The sequence below is a fragment of the Symsagittifera roscoffensis genome, chromosome 2, assembly GCF_963678635.1.
Source record: "Symsagittifera roscoffensis chromosome 2, txSymRosc1.1, whole genome shotgun sequence".
Taxonomy (NCBI): Eukaryota; Metazoa; Xenacoelomorpha; order Acoela; family Convolutidae; genus Symsagittifera; species Symsagittifera roscoffensis.
Window position 1 is genome coordinate 42,055,704 of NC_087063.1, and position 18,773 is coordinate 42,074,476.

Consider the following 18,773-nt stretch of genomic DNA (forward strand, 5'->3'; position numbering starts at 1 on the left):
AAAGCATGTGAGAAATGGGTAACAGCGTGCCTGTCATGCCAACAGGTCAAGGATCCAAGGAAATTACGATTTCCTCTACAATCGATTGAGTCGTCTGAATTCAACGAGGTCGTGCAGATAGATCACCAGAAGAGATGCATGACAGACAGCGGTTATAACCAAGTCTTGGTCATGATAGATCACTTCACGAAGTATGCAGAGGCCGTGCCCTGCATAACTGCCTCGGCGGAAGAGACATGCGACCACCTGATAAATACATGGATAGCAAGACATGGTTGTCCAATGACGTTTCAATCGGACAATGGAACGGCTTTCGTAGGAGAGCTTACGAAAGAGCTTATGAGACGCTAACAGGTCGCTCAGGCTCACTCCACGACATACCACCCTCAAACGAATGGTTTAGTGGAAAGACAGAATAGGACGTTAGTTTCGATGCTGAGAGTATATTGTTCCAGGTATATGACCGATTGGGACAGATACCTTCCGCAGGTGATGGGAGCTTATAATAGCACGCAACACTCCACCACTGGAGTCAGTCCACACATGATGCTAACTGGACACGAAAAGTCTTTACCCTTAACCTTCTTCTACCCAGAATATGAGGGAAAGAAAACGTCCCCACAGGTCTACGTGAGGGATGTGATCAGACGCCAACAGGAGTTGAACGACTTGTGTAGACGAAACACTCAGCAGGCACAGGCAAGGCAGAGGAAAAGATTCGACAAGAAAGCAGCTGGTGCAAAGGCTTACTCGGTGGGAGACTACGTTTGGGTATTTCAGAACGTTATACCACCGAAAGGGACAAAGAAGCTTCTGAAGAAGTGGAGGGGACCCTTCATGATTACAGAGGTGCACCAAGAGGGAAGCTTTTATAGACTGAGTACTGGCCGAGCCGCCCACTACGAAAACATCAAGCCACACAATCCATCGACAGAAGACTGGTGTGTACCTGCAGACATGGAAGAAGGGGATTATCTAATGATGGATCCTGCTTGTGAGGTCAATGAAAAAGGCACCAGGCAGAAGAACGATGGAAACGAAATCGTAGAGGATGGTACAGATACACCGCTGGACCTGGATCCAAACGAACAGATCGAAGCGGACGATGAGACCTTACCCTACGCAGAAGAAGATTGGCAGGATCCCGAACAGACAGAGGTTCCCAAGAACTTGGAACCAGATCTTCCGTTCATGATGCAGACTCGTCGGAAGGACGGGACGAGACCAAGAAAGAAGTACAATCCTTACGGTGACGACTTTGTAGTGGATAGGATAGATCTGAAGAAAGTAGTGGAGGAAGTAGTGGGTTTAGAAGAAATAACTGTGTCACAAGACATTGACATAGTCGATGATCATAACGATGAGTGGGTTGACGACTGGTCAAAACCCGAGGTAGAATTTGACGATGAGCAACAGCAGTCATATGAACAAGACCAGACGAACCTGCGTGTCTTAGAGTGGCTGAATGAAATGACATCAGACCCTAAAGAGACCAGCGTTACGATTCAAGACGTAGATCGTGAAAGCGCGAAATACATTAAGACCGAACGAGATGATCCTTCCTGGGCTGCCCAGGACGGACAACTTCTCATTCCAGCTTCTAACCTTGACTTAATACCCAGTATGCGATCGACGGGGACGCCGATGGATATTTTTGTCCGGGGAGTGGGGGTAGGACTTACCCACACTGAAAACTTGATAATAAAAAAATTGAGAATAGCAAGAGAAACAGGAGACTTAGAAGCAGAAACAGGCGAAGAACCTAAGAAACCTGACATAGGCAGGGTAGTTGAGTCATATTTTAATTTACCAAATGAATATTCCAGTAACATAATACTAACAGACAGTGATTTCATACTCACAAACAGAACATGTGCGATAGCAATCACCGCAGACATGAGTTTTAGGACAGCGTTAGCGGCAGATTTTAAGAGGGAATATAAAAACGTGGAATTCCTTTGGAAGCAAAGACCAGGGATAGGGGGCGTAGCAGCCTTACCTCCGGCGGTGTCGCAGATACCGGGAAAGTACTTATGCTTCTTGGTAACGAGGGCGACAGAGAAGCAGCACGTGGACCCAGAAAACCTAGTCTTGTCTTTGACGAGGCTGAGGGACTTCCTTGTGGAAATGGACGTGAAGGAGCTCTCGCTTCCAGTGTACGATCCAAACAGAGGAAGACTGCATCCTCGGGAATTGTACGCGCTTGTACACGTGATATTCTCTGATACAAACATACAAGTATATCTACATAAGAAATATTATTTAAGTATAGGCTGAGTGATGTGCGAAAGAGTGTTAGGCCAAAGACCAAGTTGCATGTAATATGTGATATGTGTGTTATGTTATGTTATGTGTTAGGTTTTTAAGATCATGGGTAAGTAAGCGTTAGTGACCATGAACAACTAAATGACGATCTTGGGAATAGATCCAAAGTTTGGACTGTCCAATCTTAGGTCGAATTCCAAAATTTTAGAAACCAATTGATTTTAATAAATTTTAGGATAAATATCTTTTTATCTGAACTGTTTTAAGCAGATTTTAACGATATAAGTTAAGGTAAAACTGACAGGTGTGACAGTCGTGATTCCTTTTCTAGATCCTGATTGATCATTTAATTGCTCATTTGAGTCAAAACTTGAAATCGAAATCAAATCAAACTTGGAAAGAACAGTATGGACAATTTCAACCTGGATGAATTGATGGACCTGGCAGAGGCATATGTAGGACCGATGGTAGATGCGATCTATCGTCGGCTGATCGAACGAGACTTCGCTCTGGAGGACCCAGAGGTGGTCATGTTGCTGACCGCCCTGATTAACATCTTGGGGCACGACAACCGTGGGGACCGCCCCACGGAAGTCCTGTTGATGGCAGCATATGGAGAAAGAGGAGTACTAGACCGCCCGAACATGAGAGTGATGAGGTGGAGAAACGGGGCTCTCTCAGGGAGTGACTTGGCGAATGAGCCTGGATTGGGAAGTTCTAGGACATACCAACCAGGTGAGATGCCAATGCCCTCTAAGCCTAAACCTGGGCTGACGAGAATGCATCGGGAGATGAACAGCGAGGCGACCTCGTCTGGTTCACCACTGAGAGCAGCTGTGCCACCAAAAAGGGCGAAAGTAACACAGAAGGTTCAGACGAACCAAACCATACAAGATCTGGACGAGATGAACGATCAACTGAGGAGTACGAAGAAGGAGTTAGACGATATGACGAAGACCATGCTGGCGATGGAGGAAGACCGGGACATGTGGAGAAAGTTGTTTGAAGACTGCAACAAAAAGCAGGGTCAAGAGATCGAACGCTTAAGGCAGGAATACAAAGAGCGATCGGAGCAGGTGGCGTTGACAACGGCCGTGGAGAAAGTAATACCTGCAAGGGATATTCCTCGTGGGCAGTCCCCGATGGAGCTCTTGACGCCTCGAGAAATGAGTCAAACAACGGAGACACGACCTCCAATGGAGACAAATCGAGTAACGATCCCGGATCCTAGCGACACCTTGGGTGACCCCCTCGTAGAACAGACAGTGAGAAAACTGATAGAGACAGCTGGACGATTGGTCGCTAACAAGAATGCACCAGGTTCCGGGGTGACTGCACCCTATGGAACGATTGACGATACGGGCAGAGTACAACTCTCCCAGACAGTAATCAGACAAGGGATGAGTAACGTGACACCACTCATGGGGAACTCGAGAATCCCAGAGAGGAAAGTAAGGAAGATGCCAGCGAAGAAAGTGTCTCGTGTAATAGACGTGCAGAAGAATAATCAATTGAAGTATAATTTCTCGGGAGTTCCGGAGACAGATCCGAGGGCCTGCTTCAATCGAGCTACCTGGAGCCCGGCTGTGAACCTGCAGCAACCACCACTCGGGACATCTCACCTGATATTGGGAGACAGCTTAGTCAGAGTGCTGTCGAATTTGAGGACCTCATGGGTCACCACGGTGATGGCCTTTGGAGGCGCGACGATTGCCCAATTATATCGCATGGTGGAGCTGATGAATCCAGGGAAGATACCCAATGTGATGATCTTAGTTGGGACGAATGATATCTCCAGAGGATCAGATGAGCAGGAAGCACTGTGGGAATCAATGATGGTGTGTTTGTTTACTACTCTCTGGCAGAAGTTCAGTTGCGCGGTACTGACCGTTTGCACGGTGCCAATGAACGCAAGAAGCCTGACAGCATCAGGAAGAAGGCACAACGAGGGAGTCATGAGATGGAACAACATCTTGAGAAACCTAGCAAATCGAAATGCCGGAAGAATGATCCTCATGGACATTGAACATGAACTGAGAGCCATGGATCAAGCCAGACTGACCACAGATGGCATCCACTTCGACAGTGTCGAAGGACAAGCTTGGTTGAATCGAGTCTTCCAAGAACGGTTGGATGAGCTGGAAGCAGAACTCTTTGACACAGGAGTGCTGAAGGAAGAGGGAACGGTGAGTGATACGGTGATCACCACCTTTGTGCCTCCTAACCTGGAAACACGCTTGGGTACGGTCCCAGCCGTCACAAATTACCGGCAACAAAGCTCCGGTGAACCAGGTCGAAGAACAGACGTACAAGATCGGTTGGGAGAAGCACCGATGAGGAGGACAATTCATCCTAGGAAAAGGATAGGACCTGTCAACCAACCAATCGAGGAAGTAGCAGGCACATCCAGATCGGACACTAGATCGGAGACGACGAGTACCAGTCGAGAGGAGAGACCGAGCAGAGGCTCATTGATGTGGTCGCGATCCATACCGTCTCCTTGGCATATATACAAAGACGAACTAATGAAGCTGGACCTACAGAGAGTGAGCTTCATCGAAGATGCAAGGAGGATGCTGAATGGAGCGACGCTATCCGTCAGCAGATTGTACTCGATAACCGGCGTAGACTGGTTGATAGCCGCTAGCATAAATTTCAGCTCCACGACGGCCTTGAGATTTGCCGACTTGGAGGGACTGCCCTCCAACAACACAATAGGACCTGTGAATGCAAGACCGTTGCAAGATGTGAGATTGAACCATGATGAGAGGAATCGTGAAGAAAGGCCAGGAAGATTCCTGACGGCGAGAGCGCCGATTGGACAACACGTGAAGATATTTAGGCAATTGACGACACCACCTGGTCATGTGAAGGAGAGAGTGTACCCAAAACTAGTGAACCAAGATGGTGATGCCCAGAGATATGGCGGATTGACAGCAATAAAGAAAGATGAGACCATCTTCGCCGCCTACGACAAAGCAGAGATGAGAAAGGCCAAAATCATGGTAGTAGCGAATTCAGAGTTCGTGTACACCTCTAAGTCTTTGTTTTGGCCGGACGTCATAATGCTGGCCGCAGTTGACCTAGACCTATTGCAATCAGTGTCATTGGCTATAGGGGTACAAAGGCAGACAGAAATGAACCCGATAACGATTGTGTTTGCTGGCATCAATGACCATCTACACAGTAGAGGTTTTCTGAGCAGGCTCAGAGATCCTGCAACAGCAGAAAACGCAGTATGGCCAGCGATAAAAGACATCCTGGAGTCGATGGGTGAAGTGGTAGACGCGACAAAGGAGGGGTCATTCAATAAAGTGACGTTGAGAGTAGTATTTGCGTTGTCTCCGGGATATGCACATCTCCCGGATGGACTGAAATTTGTGTATGCAATGGTAGCCTTACTTTCGGAGGGAAAATATGATGTGATCATATCAGCCCCGAATCGCATGATAGAAATGGAGAACCTGAGGCCACTTAAGGCTGAACTGCCTGCAGTATGGTCAGATATCTCAAACGCGATGAGAGGGTTCAAGGACCACGCGCTACACATGTTGGTGTTGGACGAAGTGCTGGGGTTGGAACTGTCCAACTTCAGTCGGCAACTCAAACTGAAACCAGGAATAGATGACGACCATCGAGTGATCACGGCGATGTCCAACGACTTGTGGTTCCGAGCAATGGAAGTGGCGAGTGAAGACACGAGAAGAAAGAATTCACTGGAGACGAGAGCTCATCTGGAAGCGATGGTGCTGAGAACCAAGCCGGAAGCAAACCAGTGGCTACACCTGAATCCGAGAGTAGCGGCATTGGGTGCAGATGCTTTTCAGCAAGGCCCAGTAATTATCACTAAGATACACGCCTACTTGTTGAAGGAGGTGAATCTGGCGGAAAATGCCGGAGAAAAGACAGCTGAGTTCGTGAACAGAATGTGTCAGATTACTCTGGAAACCTTCTGGACCCAGGAAGTGAAGGGACAGGAGGGATTTGAAAGGACAGACAGCATGCTAGAAGGGTTGGGAGCCGGATGGACCGCGTCCTTCTTGGCAAAAGTTTACCCGAAAGTCTCGCACTATTTGATAAAGGAATTCCTCCAAGCAGTAGTGAAAGTATCGATAGTGGAATTAATAGCCTTGTTCGTGACGTTCGGAGCGGAGAGTTTTGTAAAAGGACCGGCGATACTGCTTACGGATGGAATACAGAACCTGCGACTAGATGGACTTCTGACACTGATCGCAATAACCCACGGAAACTTGGGAGGACTGATGAAACTGGCACGTTGTCCAGAGCAGATGAAAGAGAGAGTGAGGAATCTGGATATGAAGAAATCCACAGACTCGTGGAACAAAATAAGAGACCTGAGACACACTCTTATCCAGTATCTCTTGCAGCAGAATCGCTTTTGAACCGGAGAAGGCGAGACAATTGAAAGAGAGGAAGATGTTAGACGACATGTTGGAGGCATGCCGCTGTTAACAGATTTGAGCTTAGCTATGAGAATCGATCCCTTGGCGCTGATCAGAGGAGTCACGGAGTTCGTGACAGTGATCTATGGACCAGCAGTCACCTTTGCGTTCCCTGACGTTAAAGTGGAAGCATATAGGAGGTCGGTGTTGCACCTGAACCTCATATCGGCAGTGGACGGTAGTACACTGAACTGGTGTGAGCAGCACGCATTGCGAGAGCTCATGAGTGAAGATCTGTTATTTGCGAAAATATCGGAGCCAGAGATGACAGTCATCAATTTTGACGATCACTTCTGTGACCGCATGGGAGAAGTAGAAAGAGGGCACATCGAGGTGTTTCCAAAGCTTTGGAATCTGAGGCCCTATGACAAAACGAATGGTGAAATGACCAGAGTGCCTCGTCTCACAGCAGCCTATCACAAAGTGAGAGAAGAGACGAAGGACTGGGGCGATTACAAGAAGCTACCGGAAGCAATCCCTGAATTCCCTCTGATAAGAAGGATGCTGCTCGGAGCAGTCTCCGTAGTACAAACTCCTAGATTGAGAGCATTCGAAGCCAATGAAAGGAGAGTAGGGAATTTCTCGGTGACGATGGATCCATGCTTCGTAGGGAGAAATGCCGCCGTGTTACAGTACACACGATTCGCATGCACGGATCAAGCGACGAGAAGGAGAATAAGCAACGCCGCTACTCCCAAGCCTGGAAGATTTGATGAGGAATGGAGGGAACTAGGCTTAACTCCGATAAGAATGAGAGATAGGACAGAATTGCCTGAAGCCTCATTAATCCTGACCAGTGTGAAAAAGGAGATGAAAGTGGGAGGAATATTGCAGACGAGAACCTTCCTAGCACCCTTCGGTTGCGAAGAAATCAAAGTGGTCCATGGAGAAGAGGAAGATAATCCAGCCGGTACATTGCTCATACCGAGATTCCAGGAAGAAGCTGACAATGACGAACAAGGACCATCGAGTTCGAACAAGGACAAGTCAGAAGGAGATGACGGACAGGGTGGAAGCCGTCAGACGGAAGAACCCATGCAACAAGATCAAGCTGGTGGGGAAGACGACAGGGCATCGACAGGAGGAACATCCAGCCTGGATTTCAATATCTTCAGTGATCTTGAGAATAATGCAGACACGTTGGAAACGACTGAGCCAGCGGATGAAGGCATCTCGACACTGGAACCTCCGTCAGCCTTTGAGGAAATGAAACGGAATTTGCCGGAGAGCAGCTCTCCTGGCAATTCAAGAAATAACGACCAGAGAATCCTTATGGAATCACCTCGAAGGAGAAGAATAGAGGCCTCAGCCAGAGTACCTTTCTTGGGAACGCTGCCCGAAGAAGAATGGGAAGTACATCACCGAGACCACGAGAGAAGGACGGGATGTAAGCTGGACAGAGTGGCGTTCATGGAAGAAGTCTGGACTGTGATTCAGAGCTATGGGACCCAGTCCATTCTCAAAACAGGTCTCAATCAACCCTTGATGAGAGAAGTACTTGACAAGCTTGATGAGCGTGAAGGGAGACTGAGTGAGTTATTGATCGACTCAGCCACTGATGAGAGTGAAGCGAATTCTCCCATCAAGATGACACCGCAGGACAATGAAGGAAAGGTGGTGTACCTGTCAAGGACCAGGAGAGGAACGATGCGATCAAAAATGGTGATTGATAAAATCAATGCGATGAAAATGAAGTTAGGCAGCAGAGTGATGCCGAGGAGAATTGGAAAGACGAAAGTGGATTCAGAAATATCGATGAAAGCTGGTAACTCAGCGAAAAGGAAGCGAGTCGAAGAAGTTATGGATTTGGGGCAAGCTGATTATCAATTGTCCGGCACAGATAGAATATTCACTGATATAGCGATGGTGCCACCCATTCTCATGGCAGGGATAAAGTCAACTGGTTATAAATCCAAAAGGAGTGACCGCACTCTGACTGGAGCAACCTTAGAAATGGAAATACTCAGTCAATGTGGAGAGAGTAAAATGAGGGACTTCAAACCATCTCCCATGAATCATGGAAAAGGAAGTGTTGCAGGACAACTGACACCAGTGGAATACAACCGACTAACAGTGTCGGAGACAGTGTCGATAGATGAACCCACCGGTGGATACATGGAGATGTTGGAATACCGGAACTCGGCTAGAGGGTATGTAATGGCCCTGGAAGACGAAAAAGCCATGGAGGGTTATCTGGAAATGATGTTGCAAGGCACCACCCTCAAGCAGAAGGCGTATGGAACTTTGGCGTCGTCTGACGTAGAGGCGGAGACGATCGAGCAGTTAGTGAGCCTTCCATGGAAAGCAGTAGTATTGAGGTATTTCGAAGAAGAAATGAGGACTACGCCAAGAATACATGCTCTCGTGGCAGTACCTTACGTAAGGACAGAATTACAACTCAGGCTCGCCTGGTGCATGATGGGACTGACTCGCGAAGAATATGATTCAGAAGAAAGGAAGAGATCAAAGGAGGAAAAAGTTTTCCTTATGACGAATCTGAGGGATCTGATAGTCCAGGAGGGAGCAGCAGTAGCGTGTGCAAAGCGGAGAGACGCTCTCTGTTTCATTCGATTCCTGATAGAGCAGATTTCAGTACCTGCATTAAACACTTGTGTTAAAATGTTGAGGGAAGGCGATGAGCGAACGAAAGCCATGTTCTTACTAGCAATGCTGGATATGCAGCAAAGTAAACCGATGAGGGTGAACATGAAAGAACCTGAAGAATTGGAACCCATGAAAAAGATAGACGAGATCAGGAGATTCTCAAACAAGGAGTTGAGGCTCACTAAAGAATCTATGGGAGCATTGCCGAGATCCAGCGAATACTGTGGACCGATCAAGAAGAAGTCATATAGCTATGTGTCCGGGATTATAGGGATAGCATACAATCCTTTCCTGAGTGAAGACATACGCGATTGCTTCTTTGATTATGAGCAGGCGGTGTTACTAAGATTCTGGACGTCCAGAATTGTGACGACTAAGAGCGTTAACAATCCACAGGCCAAATTGGGATTGGTCTTGGAAGAAGAGGTGACTGCACCTTCAGTACCAAAATCCGACAAGAGAGTGGAATTTGGGTTGGGATTCTCAGATGAATTACTGAGAACGAGCTTGATGGCAGTGTGGGAATTGATGAAGCCATCATGGTGTCCTAGTCCCAACGCTGACTCAATATTACGGGCGACACAAGACATACAGAGGGAACTGAATGCGGACTGTAACCTGCGTGACCTCAACATCATATATAATGTGATGATAACAGCCTCTAAGAGCAACGGAGAAGATAAAATGGAGTTGCCTGGCTGGGGACCAGAAGACTGGGTCAAACCTGGTAGCTGTCTGGCGGAAGTCTGTGGACTAGAGGGTCACGTCTGTGGAAGTCTAGACTGTGTGAAAACCCTGGAGAAACAACACAAGCAGTTGACAGTATTGTTTGGAAATGTAGTGATGAAAGCGAGAACGGAAACGGAACTGATAGCAGATTGCCATGGAGGAACCGATGTGAATCTAGTGACAGCACTGGGATTCTACAGCATGTTTGGTTCTTTAGAGTCACTATTGAATCTAGAACAGAAACATGAGATGGTCACAGCCATCAGCGTAGAAGTATTCCCAGGAGTTCTGCAGACTGAGCAGAAGTATATAGGAAAATGGAGGGAGGCAATCGAAACAGAGATGAACATCAGACACAGCGAAACTTATTGTAGACCATCAGGAGCACGATATTTGGTGGGTTTAACGTTGGCTCCAATGTGCAAGAGCAGATACCCTGTACATTTCGTGGCTGTGGACGTGAAGAGTACAAGAACGGTCGTGGATCAAGCTTTCTCAGTGCCAAAGTGTGTGAGATTGGCGAGAATGTCTGAAAAGTCTTACGAGTTACTATGTAAGATGTTCTCAGCAGTCCCAGAGAGAACCAAAGAGGAGTTGGAGTCAATACTGGGAAAGAAGTTCATGGGATATGTGAGCGGGAACTTCAGTGACTTTGAAAAACAGAAACAGAGAGGATCAACTGTCACAGATTACAATGCAGTAGATGAGAATGATGAGATCCACCGAGTGATGATGGAAGTGGAACCATTGCTGGAAGCTTCGGGAAAACGGAATTGGAGGAGCATCATGTTGACACATGACGAGTTTCCTTGCCACTGCTTGCTGCAGACCTGGTGGTATCCCAAGCGTAGTAATCTGGTGTTGATCTGGGACTCTGGAGAGCTGCTCTCCATGGGTTTACCAGATTCATCACAGCCCATAACAATAGTGATAGTGGGAGTTATGATGGCGATACGATGGCTGGAAGCTCATGTGAGAGAAAATAATAGACAGGAGGCACCGACGAGAGAACAATTGCAGAAATTAGATTGTCTAAAAGATTTAGATCTTTTTGAGACAATGTGCAAAGTTCTAAACATTCCAATGGAAGTGAAGAAGATATGGGCAAGAAAACGATTGATGCCATGGTTCAGAGCTAACATGACTGCATGGTTGTACGAGTATGCGAAAAAGCACATGTCGAAGCATGGCAGAGTATACAGTGAATATCAGCTGGACATTGGGGCAGGAGCTTTCAAGCGAGCTTTCGTGACCCATCGGAATGCAGTGACCACCGCTGTGAAAAGAATTTCCAGGACAAGCGAGCGTAGTGGAAATGAGAAGGCAGAGATGGTGAAAGAAGATTTGGAGAGAAACGTGACGTTGTGTCTCCACAACAGCTTCTGTAGAAACAGAGAATCAAACGTGGATCCCCTACCTTGCTGTAAACAGAGGGTGGAAGAGCAGAAGTGTTGGAGGACGGCTTCCAACAGCGTCAGGATAGTCAATGACGTGCTACAAGACACGGAAACCGAAAGTGCGGAGTCAGTGTCACAGGAGGAGGAAATGGAGCATTGACGAATGGTCGAGAAAACAAGAGGCGGCAAGAAAGGAAATTAGAAGAATTTAGAAGTTTTAGAACTTCTAAACGACGAAAAAAGAAGAGAACAAAGGAATGATGAAGAAAAGTCAAAACTCAGAATTGTTTTATGTGTGTGAAAAACTCAAGTGAGAAACCAAGCAACCAAGTTGTAATTGAAAACTGAAACATTTTGTTGAGTTTTGAAATTGTTGCATTTATAAATTTGCATTTTGGTTTTAGTTGAAGTGGCTTTAGAGACACTCACTTATTATTTATTTAGAAAGGCTTGAGGGAAGAGTATATTTAAATATTCCAGCCTGCATGATTATTTTTAATCACTTAGGAAGACTGATCACTTTGTGGTGACATGAAAAACTTGAGTAACTTCTTGAGGAGGGAGGTTGTTGCATTGTTCTTTCTAACCACAAGGTTTCTTGGTTTTAATATTCAGGACAATAAACAAGCAAGATTTCCGAAGGGAAGGAGCATAGTAGGATAATTTTAGCTTGTTGGTTGGCAGGACTGTCCTGCAAGCCAACACCTTTTAAATCTAGGAGGAAAAGCTTTAATCGGGACATTGACACTGGAAGTCAGAAAATATGTTTTATCTTAGGTCATATCCTCAGAGTGCAGATTAATGAGAGAATTTGAAGGCTATAGTGATGTAGTATGATGCCATTTATATTCTGCAGTGAGTCGATGTGACGTAGATAAAGGTAATTTCGTGCATTTTGTAAATTCTGTTCGATGACACTGTAACCATTTTACGAACATAGTGCGATTCAATGAGGACATTGACCGGACTGTCCGGGGAGTATGTGACATTCGACCAGAATGGCCAAAGTGCAATTTATGCAGGCTTCGAATTTTTAGCAGTAAGCCTTCCGAGTTGATGATTTCGAAGGATTAACGACGTTATTGGAACGTTTAGCCAAACGGTGAGGGCTAGAATATTCTAGTATTTTAAATTTTCAAAAATTCGAATGATGACGTCACATTTCGGAGAAATGCTGAAACGGCCATTTTTAACAACAAACGAGTGAAAAAACAGAACAACTTTATCTGTGATTGCGAACAGAACGAAAATCGAGATTAAAGAAAAACGACAACGAACTACAATAGCAGAGAACGTTCCAAGTTGCAACTATTGTGCTGCTACAATAGTTGCAAGGCCGTTGCCAACAACGGTGAAGGGTGAGAACCAGCCTTCCTGATTGGCGTGAAATTGAACTTAAGGAGCTTGTTTCACTGGATTCAAGAATCCGGAAGGGTTTCGGGACTGGAACTTTTAGCCTTTTATATAAACTTTTAGCTTCTTGTCATGTCCTGAATTGAATTTAATTAACAACTGGATTCATTTTGATAAGGATGAGAAGCTAGGAGTGGGGGAAAGGGTTGATCCATCTTCGATGGAGATGATGGTTTTTATCTACTGAACAAAAACAATAGTAATATAATAAGTAGTAGCCCTGTTTTTAGGAGTGACCTCGTGGTCTGGGGATACTGAGACCCAGCCATGAGCTCACTATTTTTGCATGTAATTCAGTTAATTTGAGCGTTCTGGTCGAAGCCGGAGAGCAGTAACGTTTTTGTCGACCCGATGTAAGAAAGACCACCGAAAAGTACTGGCTTGGTAGAGACGGTGAAAAACATGCAAAGCTCTGTTTAGACGCTAGCCAGTCGTCTTAAGACTTAGTTTTGTTATCCGTCGATATGTATCTTCCGGGCGAATGTTACAAGTCTTTCTTGCCTCAAAAGTGCAGGGAGATTCTCTTGGCATTCAAACCTGAATGCCCTTATAAAGCAGAGTCTATCATCTACTCACATTCCGTCTGTTTTAGAACCACGACACCTCTACAGGACCGATCAGAAGCGACCAGACGGTTTGACGCTCGTTCCATGTGCTGATGGTAAGCTGCTCTTGTGGGATGTAACGGTAGTAGACTCCTTAGCTCCTTGTAGGATTAATGCCGGGTCTGTTTGTAACCCTGGTACGGCTGCCGCTGAAGCGGAAGAGCGTAAAATTGACAAATATAAAGATCTTGTAAATGATGGATATCTTTTTCAACTGCTAGCTTTTGAAATTCAGGGCGCGGCCGGCCCCATTACAGAAGTTTTTTTGAGCAAGCTTTGTAAGAACCTAAGCATATGCACTGAGGAACCCAGAGCAGGCAGCTTTTTAAAACAGAGAATCTCCCTGGCAATACAGATTGCGAACGCCGCTTGCGTACTCGGAACAATAAATGACTAAATAACTTTCGACGAAATTTTTTACTTGTAACACTTGTATATTATATTATCTCGTGTCGAGTTGCGTGTTCTTATTGAAGAAGCGAACCCGTATCGATTTTAATTGAAAAGGACTTAAACACTTGACATCTTCTTTTATCATTATCACTTCCATATCTAGAAAATTCCAAGGATTTTGACTGGAATACATGATGAAGGGACTCATGACTGTAACCTCGGTTACTATGATACTTTTGACCTTCTGATTACCTTAAAAAATAGAAAAAAAATGACGATAAAACATCAATTTACAAATGTTATTTACAATAAATCACATACAATTTGGTTCATAACCATCATGATAAAAAATATATAAGATTGTATGTTACCTTTGCAACATCTGGCGAGCTCCTGGTTCAAGCAGATTCCAGCATAAGCAGCCTCATCAGTGATACAATTGTAAACTAAACTTGAAATTAATGGGAAAATATAACAAAGGTAAACAATCAATTTATCTATTTGGATAATCATGATTTTTTACGTTAACATAGTTGTTTTTGGTGCTTAGTGAATTTTTAAACGTAGTTCTTTAAAACTGTTTGTTGAATTTTTGTGTTGTAGTAAGGCAATCGTTTTAAGGTTTTCGATTTAGCTTTTTTGTGTTAAAGAGAGTCGAATGGAAGAAGATTTTAGTGTCGTAAGAGGCAGCTGATACTTTAATATGCTTTAACAAGCCGCGCTATGAGTAAGGCATTCTTAATTTGAATTTGAAATCATTGGATGTTATAACGAAGTTGCATGATCATTTTGGATAACCCTGATAAATAATTTATTTTTGGAAAACTTTAATGAGATCAGAAAGAAACTTAGCGTTCGATAATTTCCAGTGCAAGGATTCGTGGTTGAAATTCTTCGAGTAAAAAAAAGAGAAAAAGACAGGGAGGCTTAATTCAAATAAAAGAAGAACATGATGTACGACCTAATTCACAACTATTTATCGAGTATTATCAATTTTTGAGCGATTTATTAATCATTTTTTTGGAAATTGATTACGTTTGTTCTTTGATTAGCTCAGTTTAAAAGTGACGGAGAGGTTATGTTGAATGTAAAAGTGGCGTAAGATCATGTATATAGTATAATGTAATTTTATTTTTGCACTGACGTTCAATTACTCGTGATCGTAATTCTATTTTAAGTTGTATGACAATTCTTTAAAGATACCAAATGTTTTATTCACTTTTTCCCCCTTTTATAGATATAATGGTAGATTTAGTAGATCGGATTGACTGCATTGATTCTGAAACGTTAGACTCGTGCGTTCTGCTACAACAAGATGAAATTGCAGCACTTGAAGCTATATACGACAATTTATGGACTTGCGTGGATTTAAATAAGTTCGAAATCAAAATTTATCCTTCATCAGATAAACTGGAGCAGTTTGTTGTTCTTTTATCTATTCAGTTTACTGAAACCTACCCGTTAAACGAACCTCCATTGTTTCAAATATCAGCACCATGGATGAAGCCTCTTGAGAAAGAAATTTTAAATGACATACTCATTGAGTGTTATCTTTCCAATTATCATGAGCCAGTAGTTTTCAAATGGATAACGGAGATAAATGAGTTTACTGAAAGTTGTCTACAGCATCGAAAAAATGTTAGATTGCTTGAATTGTTCATTGCGTTCAAGCTTTACTTAAGTCATAGATCTTTTTCAGGTTTATATTTAATCAACAAAATCCTGAAATTATGCGATGATTAATCATTAAATTAAATTATCATTAATTTAGCACGATTTATACTTAAATAAAACTCAGCGTTTTTTCTACACGTACATGACCTGTTCTGTTTGTAAAATGAAAATTTTCGTTTAAAAAAAAATTGTTGTGGGCCTATGAATTGTCCACTTACATTCTGTCGACTTATTCGCCACAGCGTGTTTTTTCTGACGAGTTCTACTTCCAGTTAATTGAGTTCCGGGAAAATGTTGCTTGTCATTTAGATTTTTTTCACTTATACTTTTTGTTTGAACTTTTCGTTCTCTTCAAGGTCGTAAGAAAGCAATCAATGCAGCTTCATCTTGAAGTTTTACGCTTACCATATCAAATTATTTGGAATCGAGATCTTTGAAGTCTGGTCGCAAAAGCTCAAAAAAATCTGAATTTTCGCGCTTCTTACAATTGATTCCTTCGCCGGTTTTAGTTCGTTGAATTCATTATTATGATTTTGTAATATGCAAGAGAATTGCTGGATTGTGTCTGCTCTTGAAATGTGCTGAAAAGTATGGAACACGTTTGATGTGTTTAAAAAATATCAAAGTTTTTTTGCTCTCTGTCCATTTTCCTAATGAATAATTACGCTTGCGATCAGGAGCGTTATCAAATCGGAATTAAGACTTTTTTGTCGGGTTAACAACATGTTTAATAGAATCACTTGGTATCTTGGCTCATTATGAATTCAAACTTCTCAGAGTCTCTCTCCGGCACTCTTAGTCTGGAGGTAACAAATACGCCTGGGATGGTTAAGGTTGAAGGTTCCAATCTGACCAGGACATGTTTTTTTTTTCAAACAGGAAATATTCCGTTCCAAAAAAAAAATTGTTGGCCTATTATTTTTTTCGTATGTTTAGTTGGCGCATTTTATATATTTTTGCTGTATGCAGTTTTCATTGTAGTTGCTTTTAATGTTTTCATTTACTGCTGCAATTTATAATTTTACGAACCTTGACATTGTATATTTTCTTTTTTTTTTGCTTTGAAAGTTTTTTGGCCTGAATGATATCGGCTCATATTTTATCAACTTAGTGGCCTCATTTTGGGTCGTTTCAAGGGAATCATAATTTGTATGCTTCCCTCCGGGTCGTACAAAACATAAAAAGAATAGTTGTTAAAGTAGTCAAATTTTTGAATTACAATTTAGTTCAAATTTTATAATTCAAAGGTTTCATGACAACAATTTTATTTTCGCCCAATAATTGTTTTTGATTTTTCAGATGTTACTTGACTTAATAAAAAAAATTCTAGTATAAAAAAATAGCAGATCTAATTTTGGTAGATTTAATGTCTGCCATGGCAAGTTTTATCTATCTATCTATATCTATCTATCTATCTATCTATCTATACTATATTTAAATGCTAGTGACAGCCATCTCCCATTTTTAAGCATCATAATTTTGCATGGTCAACCAAAGAATTTTTCTATGTTTAAGCTATATCATATATTGCAATGCTTAAGAAAATTTATCATTTAGTTTTCCGCAAGGTGAATAATTTTTCAGTAATTTTTTTTCGAGGCCAAATTAAGTCTGTTTGTCTGTCTGTCTGTCTGTGTACCAGCTTTTTTATTTAATTTGATTATGTCTGTCTACCCGTCTCCTAATTTTTTAACTTTAAATTTGGTCTCGACGATTCAGTTCAAAGTAGTACTACTGACAAACGGCTGTCTCCGATCTTTCTTTATCTTTCTGGATTTTGTATTTTTTTTCTGTCTTTTTTTCGATCTTTTTTCGCTATTTAGAAGCGCTATTTAGAACAGTTTTTGGCATTGGATATGTTCTGAAAGAGTTCACTTTCTCTTTTGCATTAAATCTAATGATTTTTTGGCTTCCTGGCAGCGATTGATGTTTGTCGGCTCACCTGCCGAGGTATTTTTAAAATGATATTAGATCAGGGGCGGATCTAGGATTTTCCCGAGGGGGGCTGGATTTTCGAAAATTTTGTCGATCTTTTTTTAGGTCGACCAAATTAATTTTCCGAGCTCTACCAAAGCATTAAAAAGACCCGTTTAGGCACTTTTTGGAAAGTTTTGACCAAAAAATTGCTCTTTTTTGTCGCGCGCTCCCCCAAAATTAGTATATATTGGCACCAAAGGCGCCTTTAGAACACTTTTAAGGTCCGTCACCAAAAATGGATATCTCAAAATAGTACAAAGGGGGGACAAAATAGTCGAATCCATGAGGGGGAGGGGGGGGGGGGGGGAAGATGGACGTCCGCCACTCTCCCTGTGTTAGTTAATCCCTGTGTTAGTTAAATAGCCTTCGGCGATATTCATAGATTGTTAAACATGCGAACACGTTATTTTTGATGTGCATTCAACTTATTTTTCGTCGATTTTTTTGATTTTTTTTTGGCATTAGGGCATTCGGTTTAAATTTCTTCGGCTTAATTATGAATGAAAATGCATAATTTTTGAGGTTGTTTTTTGTTTGCATTTGCGAATAGCTAGTAATTGTGATGTTTCGCAAGCTTTGCGATGCTCCACTTGGCCTCTGTGCTGAAATGTGATTGCAATAATCTGAAAAAATAATTGTTTCTTCGTTTTTTTGACAAATTATTCCTTGGCTTGGTTTGAGTGTGTCACATGTTCTTTTATGAATCATTTTTGTGCTAGAGACTTCTTGAAATACTTTAAGTTTCTGAAAACTATTTATAAATTTCGCAGTTTTTTACTGTCTTTTTTAACGCCTGTGTCTAAATATTTTGACAAGTGGAGTGTGTGTTAAAATACGAGTACACTTAGCTTTCGAAGCCGCAAATGGGCTCAAGCTTTGGTAGTAATCGCCAGAAGTTTTTGTTTTCAAATGCTTTTTTTTTGTGCTTTGAATTTTAAGAGCTCCGTTGCCGTTTTTTTTGTTTGTGTTTACGAAGCGTAGCTTCCTCTCACTAAAATGTTTCTGGTAATTGTATTAGCTCAACTTACTAATTTTGATTTACAGGCAAAGACAGATGACATTCAGCACAGGAATCGCGACGTAGTCAAGTGTAGCGATTATGGGGCTTTGTCATTGGACAGACTTCTTCAAATCGAACAGTCACTTGTATCTTCAGAACTGATACTCGAAAGAAAAAGTTATTTTCAAGGGCACTGCATCGCAGTCAGCTCGAAAACTGATGTGGACGATGTAATGTTATACCTTAAAAGGTT

At 42.8% G+C, this 18,773-nt stretch overlaps 3 protein-coding genes across 5 annotated transcripts in view; 2 read left to right on the forward strand and 1 right to left on the reverse strand.

Annotated features, from left to right (window-relative positions):
- The window catches only part of LOC134839184 (uncharacterized), a 45,533-nt gene extending 30,456 nt beyond the window's left edge, over positions 1 to 15,077 (reverse strand). The window contains exon 1 of the mRNA XM_063854652.1: positions 14,241 to 15,077. Within this exon, the coding sequence (XP_063710722.1) occupies positions 14,241 to 14,382 (142 nt within the window). The 5' untranslated portion in view covers positions 14,383 to 15,077. The remainder of the gene's footprint in view (positions 1 to 14,240) is intronic.
- The window catches only part of LOC134839181 (branched-chain alpha-ketoacid dehydrogenase kinase-like), a 557,313-nt gene that overhangs the window by 13,910 nt on the left and 524,630 nt on the right, over positions 1 to 18,773 (forward strand). The gene's annotated exons all lie outside the window — the stretch shown is intronic.
- The window catches only part of LOC134839185 (protein IMPACT-B-like), a 34,677-nt gene that overhangs the window by 13,908 nt on the left and 1,996 nt on the right, over positions 1 to 18,773 (forward strand). Inside the window, exons 2-3 of the mRNA XM_063854654.1 lie at positions 15,103 to 15,507; positions 18,565 to 18,770. Of these exons, the coding sequence (XP_063710724.1) occupies positions 15,112 to 15,507; positions 18,565 to 18,770 (602 nt within the window). The 5' untranslated portion in view covers positions 15,103 to 15,111. The remainder of the gene's footprint in view (positions 1 to 15,102; positions 15,508 to 18,564; positions 18,771 to 18,773) is intronic.